Source organism: Lampetra planeri, chromosome 23, assembly GCF_965212315.1.
Source record: "Lampetra planeri chromosome 23, kcLamPlan1.2.h2, whole genome shotgun sequence".
In the NCBI taxonomy this organism is placed as follows: Eukaryota; Metazoa; Chordata; class Hyperoartia; order Petromyzontiformes; family Petromyzontidae; genus Lampetra; species Lampetra planeri.
Genome location: NC_136129.1, coordinates 10,769,347 through 10,792,523, shown reverse-complemented (window position 1 = coordinate 10,792,523; position 23,177 = coordinate 10,769,347). Strand labels below are relative to the sequence as shown.

At 46.5% G+C, this 23,177-nt stretch overlaps 3 protein-coding genes across 3 annotated transcripts in view; 2 read left to right on the top strand and 1 right to left on the bottom strand.

Moving 5' to 3' along the window:
- LOC144726491 (alpha-N-acetylgalactosaminide alpha-2,6-sialyltransferase 2-like) overlaps window positions 1–10,716 on the top strand; it is a 31,114-nt gene extending 20,398 nt beyond the window's left edge. The window contains exons 6-9 of the mRNA XM_078605262.1: window positions 2,237–2,340; window positions 3,598–3,681; window positions 5,089–5,188; window positions 6,404–10,716. Coding sequence (XP_078461388.1) covers window positions 2,237–2,340; window positions 3,598–3,681; window positions 5,089–5,188; window positions 6,404–6,577 — 462 coding nt within the window. The 3' untranslated portion in view covers window positions 6,578–10,716. The remainder of the gene's footprint in view (window positions 1–2,236; window positions 2,341–3,597; window positions 3,682–5,088; window positions 5,189–6,403) is intronic.
- A 6,226-nt stretch (window positions 10,717–16,942) lies between these two features.
- On the top strand, window positions 16,943–19,756 carry SMDT1 (single-pass membrane protein with aspartate rich tail 1). The gene is made up of 3 exons (XM_078605261.1): window positions 16,943–17,212; window positions 18,535–18,673; window positions 18,870–19,756. Exons 1-2 carry the CDS (start codon window positions 16,997–16,999, stop codon window positions 18,670–18,672), a joined length of 354 nt encoding a protein of 117 aa, XP_078461387.1. The 5' UTR covers window positions 16,943–16,996; the 3' UTR covers window position 18,673; window positions 18,870–19,756.
- Window positions 19,757–19,926: 170 nt separating this feature from the next.
- Window positions 19,927–22,538, bottom strand: NDUFA6 (NADH:ubiquinone oxidoreductase subunit A6). The gene is made up of 3 exons (XM_078605260.1): window positions 22,364–22,538; window positions 20,996–21,111; window positions 19,927–20,593 (listed from the first exon to the last, which is right to left on the bottom strand). Exons 1-3 carry the CDS (start codon window positions 22,494–22,496, stop codon window positions 20,462–20,464), a joined length of 381 nt encoding a protein of 126 aa, XP_078461386.1. The 5' UTR covers window positions 22,497–22,538; the 3' UTR covers window positions 19,927–20,461.
- Window positions 22,539–23,177: the final 639 nt, after the last annotated feature.

The window sequence follows — 23,177 nt, the reverse complement described above, 5'->3', positions numbered from 1 at the left end:
GTGTCACGTATTGTATGTGTGTTTCATGTTGGCACTGTAAAAACCTAGGCCTTATGCTAATTATAACATTGGGGCTTCAGAATTTGTATATTTGTATGTTCATGTATATACATAATTGTGTAAAGTACAGATGATTCTATAGATAACTGCATACAGATAATGGGATTTTTCTAATATTCTTAGAGAACATTTAATTTGCTACTACACTTTTCAGCGGCTACTCGTATTTACTGTTCAAGTCAAGGTCACTTCCTGCTCAGATGAACTCTAAGGGGGTTGGTGCGTTGTGTAATCTATCGAAGCAACATGTGACCCGCCCAATTCTGGCGTGAATCACAACCAACGCCAAATATAAAGTATTTCATCGACAGCCATATATATTTTCCCCCATCAATGTAGCTATTTTATTTATCTAACTTTTTTTAATTGTCAATGTTTTATTTTGGTCCTCGGTTTTGAGCATTTGGACAACTGTATCTGTTTTCGCCGTCAAAATGCCTTCACATCTCTATCTCTAAATCGTGACTGGTGTGGCCACCGCCACTCTGAGCCCCTCCCCACCGCCCCCTGTGAGGACAGACGCTGCCTCTCCATGCAGCAGCAGCAGCGACCTCAAGGGCCTGATGTAGCCTCCTCCTCCTCCCTCACCTCTCCTGACCCCTTGTTCCCGATTACCCCTCCCTTTAACAACCTTTTTCTCTTCTTCTCAATTCTTTATCTTCTCCTTCCCTCTCACATTCCTCTTTTCCCATGCATTCCATCTGTGACCCTGCTCAGCTTCCAGTGGTGCATCATGAGAAAAGGCTGCTGGGAGTCCGTCAAGGCATTAGCGGATCGGAAGAAGAGACGCGCTTTCGCCAGAGCTTTTCTCCGCGGCGTTAGCAGGTGTTTTCCCAAAATGGGATTTGTGAAACAAAGGGGGATAGATTGACCATCGAACATCGATTGATGATGTAGGATTCATAACAAATGGAAATGAGAGGATTTTGTAATGAATGCTGCAAAGTGGTGCTCAAGATAACTTATTAGGATCAAGATCAATAAATGAAAACCATTTATACACTGATAACATAAACAATGTGCCGAGTGACGACCGTCAGCGTCGCAACTTGGAAACATACGCAGGTATGACTGTGACTGCTCCCAGATATCACATACCTGTGATACCTGTGCGTTTGTCAAATCTGTGGAGAAAAAAACAAACACACCTGCAGCATTGTGAATCTTACGTGGCTGTTGTATCTTCTTCTGTGCGCAAACCGGCATTTTGTAAACGGAAAAGTGACCACATAATCATCCACGACAACATGCTCCACTTGGATCCAGTAGACAAATTAAGTTGCTTAAAGCCTGAAACGATAAGCAGCGTGCCCTGCTTATTGTCACTTCCCCGCTACGGAGTGAATGTTTTCGTCGCTTTGGTCGTATCGTCTGGTTTCATTTATGGATGTCGTGGACAGGTTTGCATGCGTAACTCGGAACATTATAATCCAGAGGTCGCCAGTTCGATCTCCTGGTGGCGTAGTTGGAACAACCTCCCACCCTGTCCACCCAGCAGTTCGAATGGGTTCACCACAGTTAGTCCGTGGGACAGGTCGCGTGTGGTGAGGTACAGTGGGGGTATTCCCGCCTCTTCCATAACGTCTGGCCAGCATGGAAGAGTAGGCCAAATACCCTGGAGAAGGGTTCTCTTGTCGCTCTCCTTCATCGAGACCCATCCGCCAGCAGTGGAGTGAACGAGTTATTGCAGGGCTGCACCTTTACCTTTACGTGGCTTAGATAAAGTAAGAACTTTTAAGTTGTAGTAAAAATATTTAAAAAATTTATTTTCTCAATGTGGCTTGTGGGTGTACAAGGAGGAATGCGAGCGGAGTGGGGCGGGGGGGGGTCCAAGAGGAAGCAAACGATATTAAACAAAAAAAATGTTACATTTTACCCAGGAAAGCCTCAAGATTATTGCAGGAGGGTCCTGTAAAATTTCCGCAGTAGGTTGTGATGTTTCTGGTGTGTGCGATTCCAGTTGCATAATTTGCAGGTAATATTTTCAGCATTGGGATGATTGGGACAACAGCAGTTGCACCGTCTGTGTTTCAAGCTATGGGGGGAAACCCATGCAGAACAGGGGTTGACCGTACAAAGTCCACGTAGAAAGGTTCCTGGGTCGGGGATGGAACCCGGGCGGTTTGTCGCTGTATGGCACGAGTGTTCATGTCCTTCCTTACGCTGTGCCTCGCAGGAGACGCGCTACATCTTCATCCCTTGCGGCTACCAGGACTACTACATGGTGACTGCTGCAGCGAGGGGAAGCCTCGTCCACAAAGGGGAAGACAAGAATGACCGGTAAGCAATGGCTGGGATGTGTGTGTGTGTGGTGGGGAGTGGTGGCGCAGTGCTGCACTGCTCTGAACCCGGTGACCCGAGTTCGATTTCTGCTCATGACTAATCACAGTGGGTGGGTTGAGTGGGAATGCATTGTAGCTGAGAATGCATTTACAAACCTGTTTATGCTAACCTCGCCGTGATAATCGTACCTTCGATTAGCACGGCTGTATGTACGTATGTTGAACTTCTTTCTTAACGTACGTACAGTGCGGGAAAAATTCAAGGTACTTACTGAGTGCAAGGATATCGAGTGGTGCCAAAATCTGTGACAAGGATTTACGCAACTACCTGAGCATGTTTGTGGGTGTTTACTTGTCTCTGTCCGTGTCTCCGTGTCGCTCTGCGTGTGTGTTTCCGTGTTTGTGTGTGCTGCTATAAATTTCCACATGGTAAGTCACTTTGTTGAGCTTTCATTTGTGGCCAGGTCACTTCTGAAAAATAAGTTAATAACTCCGTGGGCTTTATATGGTAAGATAAAAATAGTGTTTTTTATTTGTATATATTTTTTAAGGTGCTTTGTTTTCCTTTCCTATACGTTGTGCTCCTGTGTTTTTGTATTGTTTGTTGTTTTAACGTTCTGACCCGTCCCTTATGGACATCTGGGAAAACTACCTTCATAGCTCATCGGATTCCTCCAGAATAAATATTCTGTGTCTGTCTCAATGTTCCTGTGTGTGTTTGTGTCTTTGTGTTTTAGTGCCTGTGTCTCTGTGTGTGCGGCTCTCTATCTCTGCATCTCTGTGTGTGTCTCCACGTGTGTTTGTGTGTCCATGTCTATATGCCCAAATGCACACGCGTGACCGAGGGAGGTTTCGAGTGGGGGCTGACTGCACATTGCCAACAGTGGAGTCGCGTGGTGCTGGGTGACACCACCTTTGTTAGCACAAAGACACGTCAAATTACTCTAAAATAAACGACCTGAACATCTAATAACTTTTCTGTATTTGAGAACAGGTTTTTTTTTACCGATTCTCATATTTTGGTCCTGGCAAAGGAGGTCCCATGATTAATCTGTATTTGTCCCCAAAAATCCTAAATATGAAAATCCCAAACTCATCTCAAGTATGTGTATATATGCGCTGATGCAGACCATTACTGATGATAACATTAACAGAACTGCATACCTTGTGTGCGTATCGAGTGCTGTATATCCTAAACAACGTTTGGAAAAATGTGAATTTTGTCAGCAAATGCATCTTTTTTTTTTGCTTTCAGGCCTTGGAAATACTTTGGAAAAGAGAACGTTGCAAAGAAGATTAAAATGCTTCATCCGGATTTTCTACGGTATCTGAAAAACAAGTAAGTTCACTCTGCTGGCACACGGAACGAGGTCGAGGCAGCAGCCTGGAGACCTCAAAAGAGCAACCTGCAGGCAGAGCAGTCGAGCAGCCGACACGAGCATCAGAACGATAGCTCTTCTTAGTTTGATACGTGGCAAGACAGTCAGGCCAAATGATGTCCATTAGCCTCTTAAAGGTGTTGGTTGAGGGCTGTGTGGCCAATGATGGAAGAGGCTTGCCCCGAGCTCGCACTTACTCATGCGGTTGTTTGGGTTCTCAAACGTCCATAATGTTGTTCCCCAAGACCTTTGTCAGTGATTCACCCATGTGTGATTCTAGTCGGAGGAGTCCGACTCCTCAAATCAGTTTCTCTGTTTTTGAAATTAATTGCAATTTTAGGCGTGATTTTTGCATGTGATTGAGGTCATTCACTTCTGTCTAAATGCTTAGTAAATAGGTCCGCACATTTTATTTCTGATCCCTCTACATTGATGATGCCCACAGTTATTTCGCCTGATCGAGGAGCTTTCCTTTTCTCCTACTGTGAAGGGGGCAATGGTTCCTTCCTTAGGTGTCATGTCCTGAACGTCGTCCTCCTCCTCCTCCTGAGAAATCATCGTTTACTCGTGGAATTGGATTTCTTCACTGTGGAGATTTGCATAATAATATTCCTCCGCCGATGTCAGCTGTGGGGGAACTTGGGTTGCTGGGTTCAAAGAGCAGTGCGCTGCTAACCACTGCACTGCATTATTGTTCCATGTGCGCGTACAAACACTAAACTTGATTCCCTTCCAATGTTTGAAATGGGAAAAAAAAATTCGAGTAAAAAATGGTCATATGTAAAGCATCACACACAAAGGGACATATTTGGAAGAATGAGAGGTTAAAACTATCTCTAGAAACCATGAGCCAGGAATTCCAAGCGTGGTACGGAGTGAAAACATGGTCTCTGTCTAGTGCCCAGCGTACGTCACCCGTGCGTAATCCAGACGGATAATTGGCTCTCAACTCCGGCGTTGGGGCCGCAGAGTGCCCTTGTTGGCCATTGAAGTGAATCTCTCCACGTTCTCCGTGTCAAGGGTGTGAGCCCTCGCTGTGTACAGCTGAGCTGACAAAAAGAGCAGATCGGTAACAAAAACAAAAGGAGCCAGGCCACTCGAGCACCGAGAGGTGGCCGGAAATCTCGGAGGTCTGTGTGCCGAGCTGGCAACGCTGAGGGGCCTGGATTCGAATCCAGACGGTTGCCTTTGATTTAAAAAAAAATCTCAAGTGCAGTCAGATGCTGGCTCCAGCCTGGTCAACAATGTCTGCTCAAAAACACCATCACGTAATTAAATTGGTTGTGCATTTAATTTGTCTCATCTAGCACGAGGCACAAGAATAGTTTGTTCAACACGAATTCATCTCCTTGTTTTATTTCTTTCAGTTTCCTGCCTTCGGGGATCCTTCAAACGGACTTCAGAAACTTCTACAGGCCCAGCACAGGCGCCATAGCTCTGCTAACCGCTCTGCACACGTGTGACGAGGTAATCCTGGATACAAGCCATGGATGGATGACAGCGGCTTTATTTATGAACGAGAAGGAGTTGAGGATTCCAGCATGTTGAGTCTTTGTGGTATTTTTTAAAATCTCGTTGCTTTATCCCAACTATGTTCCAAGTGCGCAATCGTAATCATATCCGAATGTCCTTGGAGAACCCTGCATCACGCAGTTACATCACCATGTGTCGGGGAACAGCCGGAAAAGTGATGTCACAGAACTTCAGCAGCACTTTTCTTATGCACAGCGACATGGAGGACCCATTTGGTGGACCCATATGGTGGACCCGTATGATGGATCCTATTATCTGCCATTTTCACTCCACTTATCCACGGGGGTAAAATCGTGATAACGGCGGATAATAGGATGACCATTGCTCGAGAGAAAGTTACAAATGAGGGGAGTCCAGGTATGATGCCCATAACCTGTGGATAGCCTGTGGGTGATGCGATGAGTTGACTACCGTTCATCATCCCTGTTCGTACTGTGTCCTGCCCAACGCCACTTACAGATGAGGTTGTCCCGCAGGGGCGCTAGTGGTGAGCTACCGGACTGTGTGTGTCCGAGACTTCACCCTTGGCAACTGGTTATCCCGGGATTCGTTGAACCTGCGTGAAACTTTTTTGAACGTTAATAAGCCAAAAGATGGCATTAGTTCCAGGTGCAGAATTCTGTGCCTTAAGCAACTAGAGGAGCGCTGATGTGAGGAAGGATTGTGATGTGGGCTGTGAGTTATACCCTGACAAGGCCACGGGCATGGATCCCATCACAACAGGAGCACTTGCAAATTTGTAAATATGATTTTTTAAATGTCCGTATTTTCTGTTAAACTGTATGGAGATGCACAAATGTTTATTGGCCTCGGCCACAAAAAGATCTGGCCAAATGTTTTTCTTTAAGACCCTCCACCAACATTAATTAAACAATATGAATTAACAGTATTAATGATTGGGGTGAGTGGTGGTGGTTAGGGCACTCTTGTAAACCCAACAGCCTGTGTTTGATTATGGAACACGGCTAACATCAGTGATGAGTGCTATCTGAACTAGTCCTGCGTAGCACCCCAAAGGAGCAATCCGCACTGACCAGTATTGGTGAAGTATGGTGATACAATTCCCAAGAGCGACACGGCATGGGGAGGCCTTCATCCAAGCAGGGGATTGACAGAGGGCATTAACTGATTACTTTCTGTTTGTTGCAGGTCTCTGCATATGGCTTCATTACCAGCAACTTCAGGAAATTTCCAGACCATTATTTTGACAAAAAACAGAAGCTTGTCTTTTACGTCAACCACGATCTATCCCTCGAGAAGAAATTATGGAAAAAGCTAAATGACCTGGACATCATGAAGCTTTACCGGCGGAAAATGGTCTAGGTTCAGCGATGGATTGGTGTTGGTTTGGCATGCTGCCGCTGTGCCAAGAACTGTAGATCCCCATTCTCTATCCAAAGCAATGGCCACACTTGTTCCTGTGGAATACCTCACTTCATATATTGTTTTTTATTTACTGTGGAGAAAATAAAAAAAGTACAAAGCACCCACCCATCACACAGACATGTGGTGAGTTGCAAAACGGCGGTGTCCCACAGTATCCACTTGACACGATCCATCACAATGTTGTGTGAAACCTCACGCAGTGCTGTAGTGGAGCATTGTGGGTAAACGGTACATTAAATAGGTCAGCTTCTGTTCTCTATCTGAACACACAACATATTTTTTATTTGTGTATATATCGGCCTTCCAGACGACTTGTAACAATACGGTTTTATGATAGAGGTCATACCGTAACGTAAGCCTCTAATGCGCTCTTACGAGCTTCTGGTTATGATGTAGTAAAGCAAGTAAAAATGTAACAGATAAATTAAATGTCGAGTGTATACCCCCAGTAACTTGTCACTGTGAAAGTCTAGCATTGGTGACCCATCTGATACCAAGTGGCATTGATGCTGAATAATATTTTACCCATTCATTATTCACCAGTTCCCGTTTGAGGAAATAATTATCTTAAGTGCCCTTATATCCGGCTGTAGTCATTATGGCGAGCAGATTTTGTATGCAGTGAAAATGACATTTGCCGTTTAAAATTTGGAGTGAGTTGAGTGGATCGAGGTGTTTGTCGCACCAATCGCCAAGGCATTGTACCATACTTCGCAGAATTTGTATAATGTTCTGATTAGGAGAGACATGGCCGGACAAGGGTTTGGTTTTTGATACTACTGTACTATAAACTCACTGTTCTATAAATCAAATATCTAATTTTGTATACATTGAAATCGCTGCCAGCTTTGCGGCTATTTGGAGTACTGAGAGCCATATATGTGTCACACCAACCACTGAACACCACCACCACCTTCTTTAACCAGGTACAATGAGTGGAAAATCTAGTACAGCCTATGCTCGTTCAAAGGACTGTATAAATACACTTTTGTAATGTTGACATGATTATTAAACCGGTGTGCATGGCAACGCAGCGGTCCAGTGTCGCGGGTGCTCTCCTCATCCCCCTGTGGGGCTCTCCACAAACAACGGTACCGCCACTCTCCGTCTGCGGAGAAAATGTCGTGGAGAATAAGAGTACATTCGCACGTGACTCCACGCATTTTAGAACACATCGCGGGTAATTGGAAGCATCTAAGAACGTTGGGAATATTTGCGGGATGGCAGCGGATAATGGGTAATAGGTTAACGGATAAGGAGTTATGTTATTCAAGTTATGTTGCGCGTGCTTGTATTGTTGGTTCTAAAGGGTATAAGATGTGTGCGAGTGGTTGTATAAATGTGACATCGTGTACTGTTAAGACATGGGGTGAAATTCCAGTAATGTGTCGGGTTCTTGCCTGGTCAAAGCAGTGACTTGATGTGTGTGTACCTGCTGAATGCAAAAGTGTTTTAAAAAAAATTGTTTTGGTCTCTTCGTGCTCCTTTAAAATGTTGAATTTTGAAGCGAGGTTCTGTGTTGTTGTGATCTGAATGTATTTAGAGGGACTGGGCGTTGTTGCGCGGCGCATGCCAAATTGAGGTACTTCAACAATGTTGGTTCGTTTGTTGCTGAGCTGCCATTGGCTGGAATTCCGCAAGGCCTTTTAGGAGCGCGACGATGGAAGCGTCGATTAACCAATGAAAGTCGTTTGTTAAGTTCACCGTGCATTAATCGATTATAAGAATTATTACACGTGTAAGATTTGTGGAAATTGCATCCAAGCGAATGTTACATTTCGGGTAATGGAGCAAACAGAATTGCACAAACCAGTCAACTTGGACGAAGCGTTGATTCTTGCTTCGGCACCCTGCACTGTGACGAGGCAATTGAATGACTGGGTGGGGTAGGGCACACCCATAGTACTTTGTTATAGAAGCCTCCGAGTGAGTTTAAATGATAAATGAATGGCATTGGTGCAGAGGTGGGTGAAATAAGGCATGGCAATGAAACATTGACGAGGTGTTTGTCCTGATCGTTAAAATGGCTCGCAGCGGGGTACAACACCGCGTGTATCGAGACTGATGTCGAGCTTTTTCGGTGCTTTTTTTAACGTCAGAATCTACCGTTTTGTTAAGGATAGAATGCAATTGGTGAATTGATATTAACATTGTCCAACAGAGTAGAGTCGTTCAAATGAACCACAGCTGTAGACAATCTTAATGTCAGATGTTTTTGCTTTGTTACTGGTGTTATTCCAAAAGGAATGATGTTTACAGAATGCTGTATTTTAATGCATGCGTTCATGAGCCTTTCCAGAAAACCAAAAGACCGTTTTCTGTTGATGGTCCTCGAATTTCAAATGTTTTAATATGTCAGTGCTGTATATTGCATAAGCAAGGGTGCACTAAACCCACTGTGTCTCATGGGCTTTTACACCGTTCTCGTACAACCCGTTATGACTTTCGGAGAAGCAAACAATCGATTTACTCTGCCGCTGTCTTGGGTAATTACTCGACGTGTAATGATTCATCCACGCACCTCCGATTAGCACGGTTGGCTACGTATGGTGAAACATAAGTTTATCACACGTACAAGTGTGAACGTATCAATTGTCCTGCACAGTAGTGTTGTGTGTGCATTATGAGCAAATCTCACAGTAATTAGGGAATAATATTGCAGATCCTGTTATCCACGAATTTACAAAAAACAATCCCGGAGGAAAATGATTTGTGGATATTTGCGGAATTTTCCACACGACTCAAGTGCACAAACATAAAATGCGTGCATAATGGGAAGGGGTTCCACAGTGAGCCTTGGGGTGTAAATCGTGGATACGTGGGAGAATAGCGCTGCCGATTTAGAAGATTGCACGTCCCAGAGTCTCCACGGACATTCGGAGTTGTGGGTAGCATGGCAACGCATACGAGGAGTTTTGTAAATGAGAAACTTTGGATTGAATCATGAACTTGAGGGAAGTGGTGAATTGTTACATGCTCATTAAGGTGTACATGAATTGTGGTTAGAAAATTATAGTACAAATAAAATCTGTTTTCGTCATTTTGTTCTTTTCTTTGAACCTATCTACGTGACTTTACCGAAAGACCCAAAGAATATAAATAAAATACGAATTGAAAATGGCATGACACTGAAAGATTTCTGGATTGCCGTTGCATCGTGGTTCACGAGCTTGCAGTGCCAGTCATTGTTTGGCATTTGTAAGTACTGTACGTTTGAATTGCTTATCGACGGCGTATCAATATTGTGAAAGTGGTTATGTACATGTTCTCTTTTATGGTGTATTGTAGTAGATAACAGTTGGAAACTGGTAAGCGATAAGGACAAGTTTGTAAATACTGAACCAGTGATGTTCTAAGCCCCCCCCCCCCCACTTAATTTTCATTGCCACAGGAATTCCAACAAACGGCTCGTTGTGCAATTCCTTCTGCTTTTCATGCAGCTCAAACAAATACGATGTGGAGGGGGGGGGCTTCATCTAGTAGTGGATTGACGAGTCGTTCACCTCTTTATGCACCAGCACTCGTTGCAGTAGTGTGGAGTGTGAGCCGCCTCTAGACTATTTTTCAGCCTTCATTTTCCTCACTTGCCTGGGCTTGTGAAACGCAGTTGCCTAATTGTGTGGTACACTAATGAGGAATGCAGGACGGTGCGACACCAACCCTGATTCTGATAGCACTTCACCAAGTCATGGCGCTCATTTGTATGCAAACTGATGTATACGCTGGGTAGATGGAGCAAATCCGAGGTCGTGTTTGTATCACACGATGGTGGTGTTTGATGAAGGCCATGGCGATTTGGCGGCGGCGGTGGTGATGCTGCGCATTTTACACCTGGAAAAATTTACTTCCTGTGGGAAAATGTCCGGTGTGGGTTTTTCACGTGGAAAGTCAAGTCTGTCGCAAATGCTGACAGTTTCCGGAGAATCCCACGAATAGAAAATGTGTCGTCTTAAACTGAATCGTACGTAAACATTTTAGATAAAATGATTTAAGTAGTTATCATGTGTAAATATTGTACAATTATTAATGGGCTAAATTTAACAAAAAAAATAAAGTTTATTTTACTTGTATATAAAGAATTGTTGAGGCTTGAATTTTCTCCACGTCCATCATTGGGAAGCGTCAGGGTCCAGATGTCACCGGTGACCAAGGCGGTTGGACGCCACTCCCACACCTTGGCAACGATTTACCTCCTCCCGACACCACGGCTGCTGCTCGATAGCCTCCGGCTGCTGTCCTAGCAGTGCATCCCTCGATCCGGATTAACGACGTCCATTTTTTTAAAGATGACGCTATTGTGTGTTTTAAAGGTAACACGAAAACACTGTAGCAGCCGGGCCACTGCGAGAAGGCTACCGCCTCCTCCTGACCGTGACATCCCACATCAGGGCCGACAGGAACTCACTTTGGCTTGACTCTAATGTAGCAGCTTCTCTAATTGAAAACTAATTTCTTTAGAACAGCCTTTTGTGTTTAATTTGCCCTTCCCCGCACCTCCGATTAGCACGGTTGGCTACGTAACGGTGCGAAAGTTATTCATACATACATTTCTGGCTTCCATGATTGGTGTAATGTTCTAATACAGTGTATTGCAGTATCCCATCAGTCTTTTTTTGCCACTAAGCTCCCGGATTTCCTTTCCTCTTGTTTTTCCATATTATGCTGCAGTAGCCGTGCTGCCACCCAACACTGATTCTGTAGCTGGGGTGGCTGGGCTCGCCAGCTGACTATTCACAGCCACCACGGTGGCCGAGGGGATTGCGCAAACCTCGTTTTTCCGGATGACATTTGAGTCGGCTTAGGGAGTGTTTTCTTTTGTCATTGACATAGTTTGGTGGTTGGTGGCCTGGACAATAGGGGTGGAGCCGCTCCTTCGCAGTGTGTGCATGGGCCGTGGCCTCGCAGGGGCTCGACGCGTTACCCACTGGCGCCTCAGGGCAGTGGCAGCCACAATAAAGTAAATGATACTTCAGCACTATGAGTAAAATGTAAGCGTTGACAGGCAGCTTGTAAATTGTGCTCCTTGGCAGCTGGTGTCCATATTTCCCTTAGATACAACATGACGATGTTCAGGTGTGTCTTACCCTTGACATTTGCACTCTCATTCATGTAATGTCAATAGGGTCCACGAAACAGATGCATACTAGCTATATTGATGGGCAACTTGGTTATTTTTTTTGTAAATTATTTTCATTGATCCAACCACGGGGAGGGGGGGGGGTATATCTTCCTCGACAGGTAAGCGGTGCATAGCGGGATAAGCAGCCCGGACAGACAACCAACGCAGACGTGTAGGACCATCGCGGTATGTGGTACATGCGTCAAATCCCTTTTCTTCGGGGAAGGGGGAAAGGGGGGTGGAGTCAGTCTCATTTCAAGTTCAATTAAGTAAACTCCTGGTTTCTGGAGTGGCATTCACTAGGGGGCCCCAAATCTGGGTGAACTCCCCTTCCCCTATTCCTCGGTTTCAGACTCGGGTGTTCTAAAGCTGCTAGAGCCAATAGGGCGTTATGCAAGAGGGTGAATGAGGTGGCCCCATGATTCTTCCAGGAGCTCAGGGTGGTCTTTCTAACCGAAATGTAAAATGCTTGGAGAAGGGTGTGGTGGTGCCTGGTGATACTTTGGGGTTGAAGGACCAGGAGGGATGATTCAATGCTAGATCGTAATCTCAGTGCCAGACATCACGTTGTACAGATCAGTTATTTTATATCAAAGAATGTCCTGATGGCGGGACGGTCCCAGAAGGCGTGAATGTATGTTTGGATGGTGCCCAGGGGGGCACCTCGACCTGTTTGGGGATATGGTCTGGAAGAATTTAGCCCTCCGTTGGTTAGTGAGATATGTGCCATGAAGGAACTGAAATTGAATCGTCCTGAGAGGGAGGGATCTTAGACCTTGCCGGGGGTTGTGCCAAATTAGTTTCCAAGACTATGATGGGATTGGGTGGCCCAGCATCCCCTCCCAAAGTGCCCTGGTCTTTGGTCTCACCTCGGTATGGCCCAGGAGTAGGAGTTGGTATGTCCTCTCCTCCGTCAGCCATACCCATATCGGGGAGGGGATCTTTTGGAGGTCAACACCCCTTGCCTTGTTAATCGAATCCCTGATCTGGAGAAATTTGAAAAAAAAATCGCTGTTAGGGATGTCATCGCTTTCTAATGTTTTTGGAGAGTGCCCATCCCCCTTTAGTCAGACGAGAGATCACCCACCCTCCTGATTCCCACTCTTTTCCAAGCCGGCCAGCTGACACCCTTGCCCCCAATAATCCCACATAGGGGAGAGTCGCTGGAGGCCAAAGGTGATATGGATCAGTTTATTTCTCAGGGTCCAACGGGTTGTGTTGACTGAGGATAGTGGTTTGAAATCCGAGGGCTTATCTCTAGGGTGCAAGTGGACTATTGCCTCAAGGCTCCAGGGGGATAATGATGCCTCTTCCCACTTCTTTCAGGAGCCGTCTCTTCTTGTTGAGCCAATGCTTGACCATAAGGAGGCCTCCCGATAAGTAGTACTTCGCAAAATCAGGTAGCGCCAGCCCGCCGCATTTATTCCCCTGAGTTAATGTATGGTTGTCGATCTTGGCCACCTTGTGTCCCCAGACAAAGCAGGATACGAGGGAGTGGAGCTTACTTAAGAATGTCTGAGGTATCTGTCAGAATCATCCTGAGATGGTAGAGGGCCTTCGGAAGGGTCATCATTTTGACCAAGTGGACCCGATTGGGGAGTGATAGTGGGATATTGTCCGAAACGGCTAGAGAGGCCTCAATCTCCAGAAGAAGGGGGGGGGGGGGGAGTTCTGTTTGAAGAGGTCCGCTAGGTTGGAAGTAATATTCACCCCCAGATACCTGATTTGGGAGGGGCACAACCTGAAGTGGGAGACGTTGGGCAGAGGTGTTCCCGAAATCGGGTACAGAGGCGTGATTTCTGACTTTGGAATGTTGAGTCTATAGCCTGAGATTGCACCGTACTCCACAATAAGCTTCGGGAGGGCAGGTATTGAGGTGTCCATTTTGTGATAGTAAGCAGATCGGTGTATAAATTGACTTTATTTTTCGACTTGCCCGTAGCATATACCTAATATGAATACCTAATACCTCCTGGCTACTTCGTATCCTGGCTGCCAGAGGCTCAATTGCAAAGAGGGGGGGGGGGGGGCAGGATAGGGGGCATCTCTGTCTCGTGCCTCTAGTGAGGGGGAACTTCTGAGACAAACCCATTAGTAGTACCTATCGCAGTCAGATGATCATAAAGGAGTCTGCACATGTAGATGAACCGGGGAGGGGGGGAGGCTAGACTCTGCATGGTGCCAAAAATACACATTCCTGCGGAGGGAGCTGGTAGGAACGTTAGGTTGCTCGGTCAATGGCCAGGGTCAACGGCGGCGTGGTGTATTCCGCAAATATGGCCGACTGTGAGGGCGGGCACAAGTCGGCGTGAGTAGGTTAAACGTTGAGTTTTATAAGGGCACCACGGGGTGACCAGACCCTCCCCAACCAGCCCCACCCCTCCCACCCCCTCCCCACCCTCCCCTCCCCACCCAGCCCCTCCCCACCCTCCCCTCTCCACCCAGCCCCACCCCTCCAATTTTTGGATTCACGACGGACGGACGGATACAATAATCCCCTGTGGGCTGGTGTAACCAGGAGGTTCTAACAGTAAAACCCCCACTGTACCAAATCGAAAGCCTTCTCCCCGTCGAGTGCAATGGCTTTCGTGCTTGACCTGCAGTTTCTATGGTGGACTGCGTAGCGAGTCCTGACTCAGGGAGTTTAGGGGGGATCTCTATGTCCTCCAGTGACAGCCATAAAGTGAGGCGATCCGCCATGAGGCGTGTTGTGTGCCGTGCATTGCCCATGAGTGCGGCACAGTGTCGTCGTGCAGGGGAGGAGGAGGGGTTGAAGAAGAATAAAAAAACACTCCCAGGGGAGGAAAGGGGCGAAGGGATCACCAAGATGGTAAAAGTTACCCATACAAATGTTAACAGTAACAGGCCAACAGTATTCTTTGGCTCTTTCGGTAAAGTCACGTAGATAGAAAAAAGTAAATAAAATACAAACTACGACGCTTCGATTACAACACAAGCGATGACGAGTATTATATAAGTGACAGCACCTAAGCTCATACAACAGTTTAGAGTTTTTTTTGGTGTGGGAAAAAGACGTCTTGGTGCCTGGGCTTGTTCAGCAGCAGGGAATTAACGTCACTAATTGCGGGTGGGTGGGGGGGCGAGTTCCACACTACAGCGGCAACATCAGAGGATGTGAGCGTCCACTTTCCCATTCAGTGCAAATGTATTCAAGCAAATACAAATGTTCTATTTGTATATTCGAAAGCGTTGTGTGGAAAAGTGCATTTGAAGGCAGTCAATCTTGGATATACCAACACTGGTGCACTGTCAATAGCTTAGGATATAAACTATTATGTTTAACTCCTTGACCATGGTCATGCCATAAGTAGTATGTTAAATGTGTTGTGTGTACCCGGATAAGGGCAAAGCTGAAGTTTGGGGTTAAGGATACGGTTCCGAGTTTGGGGGTGTAATGCAGCTTATTTGCAAAAGTGCTGGAAAAAACAACACGTGCCACATGGCCAAGTAGCATCTGTGCAAATACTCCCCTGGACGTGACCTCTGCAGTATCGCTCAGGTACGTGAAGGCTCTGGTGTAACTTTGAACACACCACTCACTTTATTGGTCTGGACAAGTGTGTACATTGAGCCATGGTGACATTGTAGCTTGTACGCATTTCAACTTGGTTGACCACCCAGATCAATTTGGGATGTGACGCATTTTGGATTTTAATAGGCCTGCAAAGGTGAAATCTTAAAAAAATATATACTGTAAGATGCACGTGTAACCGGCTCGCCCTACCCATCTCCTCCCGTGATCGTAACGAGGGGACAGACGGGTTAATAATAGTCGAGTTTGGAGGCGACGCGTGGGGCTACTCTCTGCGTGGTGTTCTGCCCTCCTCTTGAGGGTCGAGTGACTCCACAGAGAGGTGTGACGCCGCAACTCTTTATTTAAAAGTGTTCTGAGCAACATTCGTGCATTTGTACTAATGACCAGATGCACACCAATCGACCCCACGTTACACACTTCACTGCACAAATCCCTGTTGGTGGAATTGAGTGAAAGTGTTGATATTCTGCACCCACGCCTTAATAGGTGCTCGCTAACAGCACTTGCCCCAATAGTCTATTAAGGCTATATGGGGGATCTTTGTATGTTTTTTAAAGCTTTCACCTTTGGCTTCCCAAGATGTCTCAGCGCGATTGCGCTATTGGCGTTTGACGCATGACACGAGGTGAGGAATGCATCGGGATCTTGTCCAGAGCAGTGCAACACTTCGTGTTACAAACTCGGCATAATCGTCAATAATGGCGCAAAGAAGCCAGAGGCAGTCTCTACCATCCTGGCCTGGCACTTGTTAAAGCGTACATTTCTTTAGCACCGTACGTAGCCAACCGCGCTAATAGGAGGTGAAGGGAAAATGATAACCTAAACACGACAAGCAGTTCTAAAGAAATTCGTTTTCACTCTAGATGTAAAAGTGCATAGCTCCAGCGGCTTCCTAATATCGGAAGAGCGTTCCAGACGGCCGCAGAAGCGCGTCTGAAAGCGCGCCTGTGCTGTGAAGGGCCATTGCCCGAAACGTCACCTGTTATATATGTAAGTTTGCTGCTATTCGTGTATTAGTGGGTGCACGCCGCTGCCCATGCAGCTGCCGCGCCACGGGCGGACGGGGGTGACGCAGCCCGCCGACTCGGCGCACCCCGGGGGGCCGCAACCCTCGGGTGACGGCACCCCCCCCGACGTGTGGCAGTGTCAACGCTGCTGGTTCGACAAATCTGGCTGCGTACCCACCGGATTATAAGACGCAGCCCCTCGCAGCCTTTGATTTAAATTGTAGGGGGTGGGGGCGGTGCGTCTTATAATCCGGACTAATACAAGAACACAGATCGGATTATAAGACGCAGCCCCTACTTTCACTTGAAATTAGACGGGGGGGGAGTGCGTCGTATCATTCGGATAGCTGGCATTGTTCGGGGAACACGGGGCTGCTCGCCCTCATGGTGTAACGCGAGAGAGCTGCGTAGCTGCGTCTTATAATCGGCGCTTTCGCACGCAGCGAACGGCGATACATCTCAACTTCCGGGATTCCCCGTATTGGATTTCCCACACCGCATAAGCCGCCCGGCGTCCGTGTCGCGGGCTCCGATTGGTCGCCGGTCACTGGCGGCGAGTCGCGTCGAAGACCAATCGGGGGCGGCCGCGCGCTGATGCGCATTGGGAAATGTAAAGTGGAGGGTGCGCGATTCTTAGGTTTCGTGTGGAGGAGCAGCAGCAGCAGGAGGAGGCGATGGCGGCGGCAGCGGCAGTAGCGTCTCTGAGCGCGGCGCTCGGGCTCCGTGTGACGGCCCGGGCCGGGGCGACAGCGGGCGCGTTCGCGACCAGTCGCTCCGGCTTCCTCAAGCGGGTGGTTTCCGCCTCGCCACGCTGCGCCGGCGGCGCGGCGATCACGGCCAGGGGCCTCGCGGAGACGACCACGGGAGCCATTCTGCCCAAGCCGGAGAAGGTGGCGGCGGTGTGGGAGGGAGGGGAGTTGGTAGTCGTGGGGTCCTCTTCCTACTGTTGATTTTGTTTTGTGCTCTCCGGTTGCTTTGTTTACGGCGAGTAAACGGAGTAGAGGATTTCCAAAAGCATTGCAATCGACGTGGTTTGTTTACGAGGCGTTAAAGTGACACCGGATAGCGACGCGATGGGGTTAGGTATAATATGGCTGTCAAACTTGACGCGTAAGGTCGCGATTAATAATTCACATTTTTATTATGTTGCCTAACCCCACTATTAATGTTTGATTAAGGGCAATTCACATCAAAGTGCGGAGTCAAATTCTCAAGAACAATGTCTTCGCCGAGATGCGGTCAAAGAGATGTGACATCAATACATTGTTTCACGGTGACGAGGGTGTCGTGTTGGTGTACTTACGGTGATTAACCAGAAGGGTGTGTGGTGTCCATTTTATAGAATACATTATCCAGGGCATTGGTCGTGTTTTGTTTATTATTAATCAATGCGAAGTAAAGAGGTAGGGGTGACATGATTATCACATTATTGTAATCTAATCGTTGTTTAGGATATATGTACACAACACGAGCAAACGGTAGTGCATTCACATTTGTATTTATTGCATTCAACGCTGTGCAGGACTGGTCGGGAGAAAGAGACAATTAGCTCCGCTTTGAGCGCAGTGGGGGCCGCCTCCGGTGGGTCGCAGCACTGCACCAGAATTCTGTATTCACAGCTGCGGTGATGGCTCGGTGCAGCTACAACGTGGGACACCTTTCTTGGCAGTGTCAAACTACAATAGGTGTTACCCTTGCTGGCAATAAAACGTAATAAAACGGGTGTTAAGATGTTAAAACACCAAACAGAACCCCTTTTTAAGGAATCCTGTCTGCATTGACTACACCAACTTGTGGTGAACATGCAAACAAAAAACATGCTCTGATAAATATATGCATTGTCTTTGAAAGCTGTCTGTTTGCATGTTCACCACAAGTACGTGTGGTTATTGCAGACAGGATTCCTTGAAAAATGATTCTGTTTGGTGTTTTAACATCTCAACACCTGTTTTATGCCAGAAAGGGTAAAACCTATTGCTAAATAGCTAAGTGTGCAATACAGGAGATTCCTACAAATGCGACTTTGTGAATGCTGCAAATGCTACCACGGTCGATTCGGCCACATCATCGGCATCTTCAGCAGCAACAAATATTCTTACATCAGCAGGATCACAATCATCATTACTGTATTAACGATAATAATCAAACTTTATCGATTCGCACAAGGTGACGTTTGTGTGTGTGCTTTGTCTCTCCTGTGGTTGGCTGCCAGATCTCACTGGGACTGACAAAGGTGTTCACGGTGGTTATCCCATTTCTTATCCTCGGAGCCATCGCGAGCAAGAAAGGAGCCGAGCTGCTGGAAGAACACGACATATTTGTGCCAGACGATGACGACGACGATGATTAACGTATGCACAATAACTACACTCTTAAACCTCTAGCCCATTATCAACACCTTTTAGCAGTTTCACTGATATATGTAGTATTGTTTAGACACCGTGTGTACATGCTTATTTAGTTTGCATCAACATTCTGGTTTTATTTTTGTTAATACTAATTACAAAGCTGGCAACTGACATCTCAATCCTTGTTTTTTTCTTTTAGGGCAGTGCAAATTTGGCATCGAATGTCTTCACAAGTGGAACCTCCTGATGGCCTTACTCGTACCTGCATGAATGACAGGATGGTTTCACGATGTGTTGTGTTTTCTGCATGTTCTCCACCAGTGGCTGGTCTATGGGAAGCTCTTGTGCAATGCTGCCACCTTGAGCTCAAATACATTGCGGTCTTGCTCCGTACACAAATGGTGTGAAACACTTAGTGAGATATTCTATATGGCAACAATCTTCATAGGACTGAAGAAGCTGTGGCTCAAACCAATTACATAATTATAAAAATGTCCACATATACATTGCAAACAGATTTTCATTCCAATAGGATGTGCAGCTCGGTTAAATTCCCGTTCCACATTGTGCATGACGAGTACTGCTTGCTATGAAGCTGATTTGTTAAAATGTACCGAACTCTATTACACAAATTGGTAAGCTTCGGGGTGAAAATACATGCCTAATTCATCGTATAGAATAATTGGTAAGTGTATATCACAGAAGTGTTGTTTTCTTCCCCTCTGGATATGAGCCGCTGGTTGTATCTTGTTATCTACTTTACATCTTGCTGTAGCCCAATGTTTGCGATGTCCACTTAATCTAAAACCTGGAGATTGGGAGCATCATACACTGTCACTCTACATTCGTCTGACTTGTTTTTAGGCTGCAACTAAAAATGCCATAGTTTTGCATTACCACTCTGGAATGTTAACATTGTTACTGTCAACCAGACAATCATTGTAATGGGCAATGGAAAATAAATTGAATCCTTTCAGTGTCCAATTACACTTACAAAAATGTACTGCATCCCAAGTATATTTATTATGTGACCAAGCCTAATGGATGTACATAAAGGAAAAGCAATAAATCAAATTTTAAGTTTCATTGCCTTTTATCTGTATTTTAATTGCTTAGGACTTGGGTATTATACATTTTTCACAAGCCTTTGATCGCAAATGCCCAGTCAATCATGGTTAATGGTGTCATTGGCACCATGGTCGGTAATAAGGACCATAGCACCTTGGCTAAGGTATACACTGCAATAAAAAAATAAATTATTTTCAGAGTTTTATTGATGCTTAGCATTATATCCACAACGACACAATGCCGGAAGGTTTTGCAACATACATTAACCCAGTGTATGGCATGCTATTAACAGGTAACAAGTGTTAGTCATAACAGTTATCACAAAGTGCTCAAGATATTCAAACTGAAGTTTAGAATGAGTAAATAGTAAAAATGTTGCATGTTGGTGTAGTATTTTTTTATTACCAGCCTAGAAACACCAATTTAAATTTATAATGTATTGCTTATTTCAGGAAAAAAACGAGTGTTTTTACCTTCATTTCAAAAATAACAAGTACAGTGGTTATATCTTACAGGCAGACTTATAACATATACTGAATGTCTTGCATGAACAAATTAACTTGTGAATGTATGGGCCATATCAGATACATTAGCACTTTGTAACATTCGTGATGGCTCATCCTTGCTAATCACATAACGTTTAATGTTGCTTCTCAAATCATATCCACGGCCCGTACTGTGCACGGGTCTCTTAGCTCTTGTGTTAAAGGTGGCATCTTGCTGTCAAGGGTTGTGTCCCGCAAGGAACTTGGACAAAAAGTCAGTGGGTCGAGGTTTCTCAGACTCTTTGAAGTATCGCATAATGTGTGTCCTCTGCTTCCACACATTGATGGTCTCATCCAACTCCATCTTTCCCTAAGGTGTGGGGGGGGGGGAACGCAAACACAGCATTCAGAGAGCTGCTGGTCGGGTCTGAACATCCATGAAACATGCAAAACAATTTCAATAGTTAAAGTTCAATGTGTGTTTTTAAGGAGAGCAGACAAACGAAGTGTTACCTGCATATACAAATGGTTGGGGAAAAAACTAAGAATGATAACATGTCCCGGTTTTAACCTGTGCAACCAATCTTGTTTGAATATTACAAGCCGAGTAACATCCTCAGCATTCATACAACTGCACACGTTGGAAAAAAATGGTTAACCAAGGGTTTTATTTTAGGCAAGATGAAGGAGAGTGATTGTCCCATCGCTAATTACACCTATTCTAATGGTGCGAAATAAGCTCAACAGTATAATGAGGGGTGTGAACATATACCTTGATGACCAGCATGTCAATGACTCGTGGGTCGGACACGAGTGCATTTTTGTTGAACATCTCGCGCACTTTATCTCTTGCTTGCTTTGTGGTGATGTCCAGCTGGAAACAATGCACTGTGGGGAATATGAATGTAAGATTTAGTACGTAACATTTAATTTAAATACAGCATTTCTGAACTCCAGATATATATAGCCCAAGCTCCAGCTTTCGAAATTTACCAATTAAGATGTCTCTGCATTGTTGATGATCCGATAAAAAAAATTGGGGTGTATTTGTGGATGAAAATATTTGCAAAGAAATAATTGAGATGTGCAGGTTTAGAGCAGCAAACATTAATACTGAGAGCTATCCGCTAATGTCCACAAATCCTATACGCTCAGTGGCATACCATTTGAGTGCATTGTCAGACCCACATTGGCCCATCGCACCACGGGCCTGAGTACAGAAAACGTTCGCAAAACCTCCCCAAAGTCGACTCCGCCTCAAATGAGTACCGGGCGTGGAGCTGGCCACCCACCCCCTCGTGTGCCGTGCTGGCCTCCATCGGTGCTGCTTGCTAACGACACTTGCCCCAAGTCTGAGGACTACACGGGGGACATGTGAGGACGCGGAATTACGCGTAGTCCCAACCGCACGAAACATTCCGCCGGGAACCAGAAATTAATAGAATTCGACACCAGATTCACCGTGGCCATCCTAATACCTCCAGATATGACACCCGCAGGCCATGACACCTACAACTTATGATTCATGGAACCACGCCGCATCTCACCTATTGGCAACACTTGATGTGGCAAAATGTTAACGGTAACAATTTTGTACGTTCTCAATTAAAGTGGCAACTCTTTCAAATGTGGAGATATCACATTTAGTCTATAAATAAAACCCGGTACCATTAAACATTGGCCAGCCTCTAGTAGCGAGTGGTACTGTACCAAATTCAGCTCTGGCCAATGGGCTATTTAGGCGCCTCCGTCCACTCGGACAACTTACCCCAGCCACTGCTGCTCCTGTATCATGCATCACGGACCAGGCATGAGTGGCTATAAGCAAAACCTCAAAAGCATGCGTCAAACAGGGGATTGAGGCACTTGCCATAACAGAGACATGAGATATGGGAATCCCGACATAAGAGAGGCACGGACATACACAATACGGGGGTTTTGCTTAAAGGCGCAGGAGACATGAGAACTGAAAGTAAGGGACAAGGGGCGCGGGGAGGCGAGGTATAGGAGCTGCTTCATAAACGAGACGGGGGACGCGGGGACAAGGTGAGAGAGAGCTGCTTATTATGGACCAGGGTGACCTTAGACCTGGGCCCGGTCGTTCCCATCGCTGGCCCCAGCAGCGCACTCCGTTACTCACCGGCGACGGGCGCCTGCCTGTACCACGCCCTGTAAAGGTCCCGGGCCCTGCGCTTGGCCTCGTCCACGTCCCGGGACAGGATGGGCTTCACGGCCTTGACCGCGACGCTCGCCGCCTTGTGCACTGCCGCCATCTTCAAGTGGAAGCGCGGCCTCCTCCCCCCCGACCCCCGCCCCCCGCTAAGTGGGCCCCATGAGCCCCCGCGCGTCACCCACGTGAAGCTACGGCGGCCATCTTATGTGGGGATAGTGAAGGCGCAGCCCTGCAATGACCTGCTGGCGGGAGTGCGCTGTAACTGCCTAACTGGATAGACGAATCCGCGACTGAAATTATGTTAATGTGAAATTACGGCACCTCCCACACAGATAGGGACAGCTGTGACAAGTTCGCGCGCGTGTGTTTTTGTAACAGCATTGTTTGGCTATAGCGAGTTGGCAGGAGTGCATGAGCACGAATATACAAAAACACTCAACACATTCGTCATGAACTACTGTCTAGGGCCATCGCCCGATGCTTAACTCCTCACAAGCGAGCATGGGATGGGACACGAGTCACGCGGCTTCACGGTGGACGCAGTCAACAGGGAGGAGGGAAACCCCCACAGCCAATGGGGCACCCCCCTCGCAGTCCAGAAGTCGCGACATGATGACGTCAACATCTGAGGTCACCCCCCCTCTCTTTAATTGCGTCATCCACCCCGCAACTCCGCTTTAGGGCATTTGTCTCTGACGTCATCGCGCACCCCGCTATCCGACACCGACGGCAAGGGCGTGACGTCAGAACGCGCACGCTTCCGTTAACTCGCTGGCGTCGC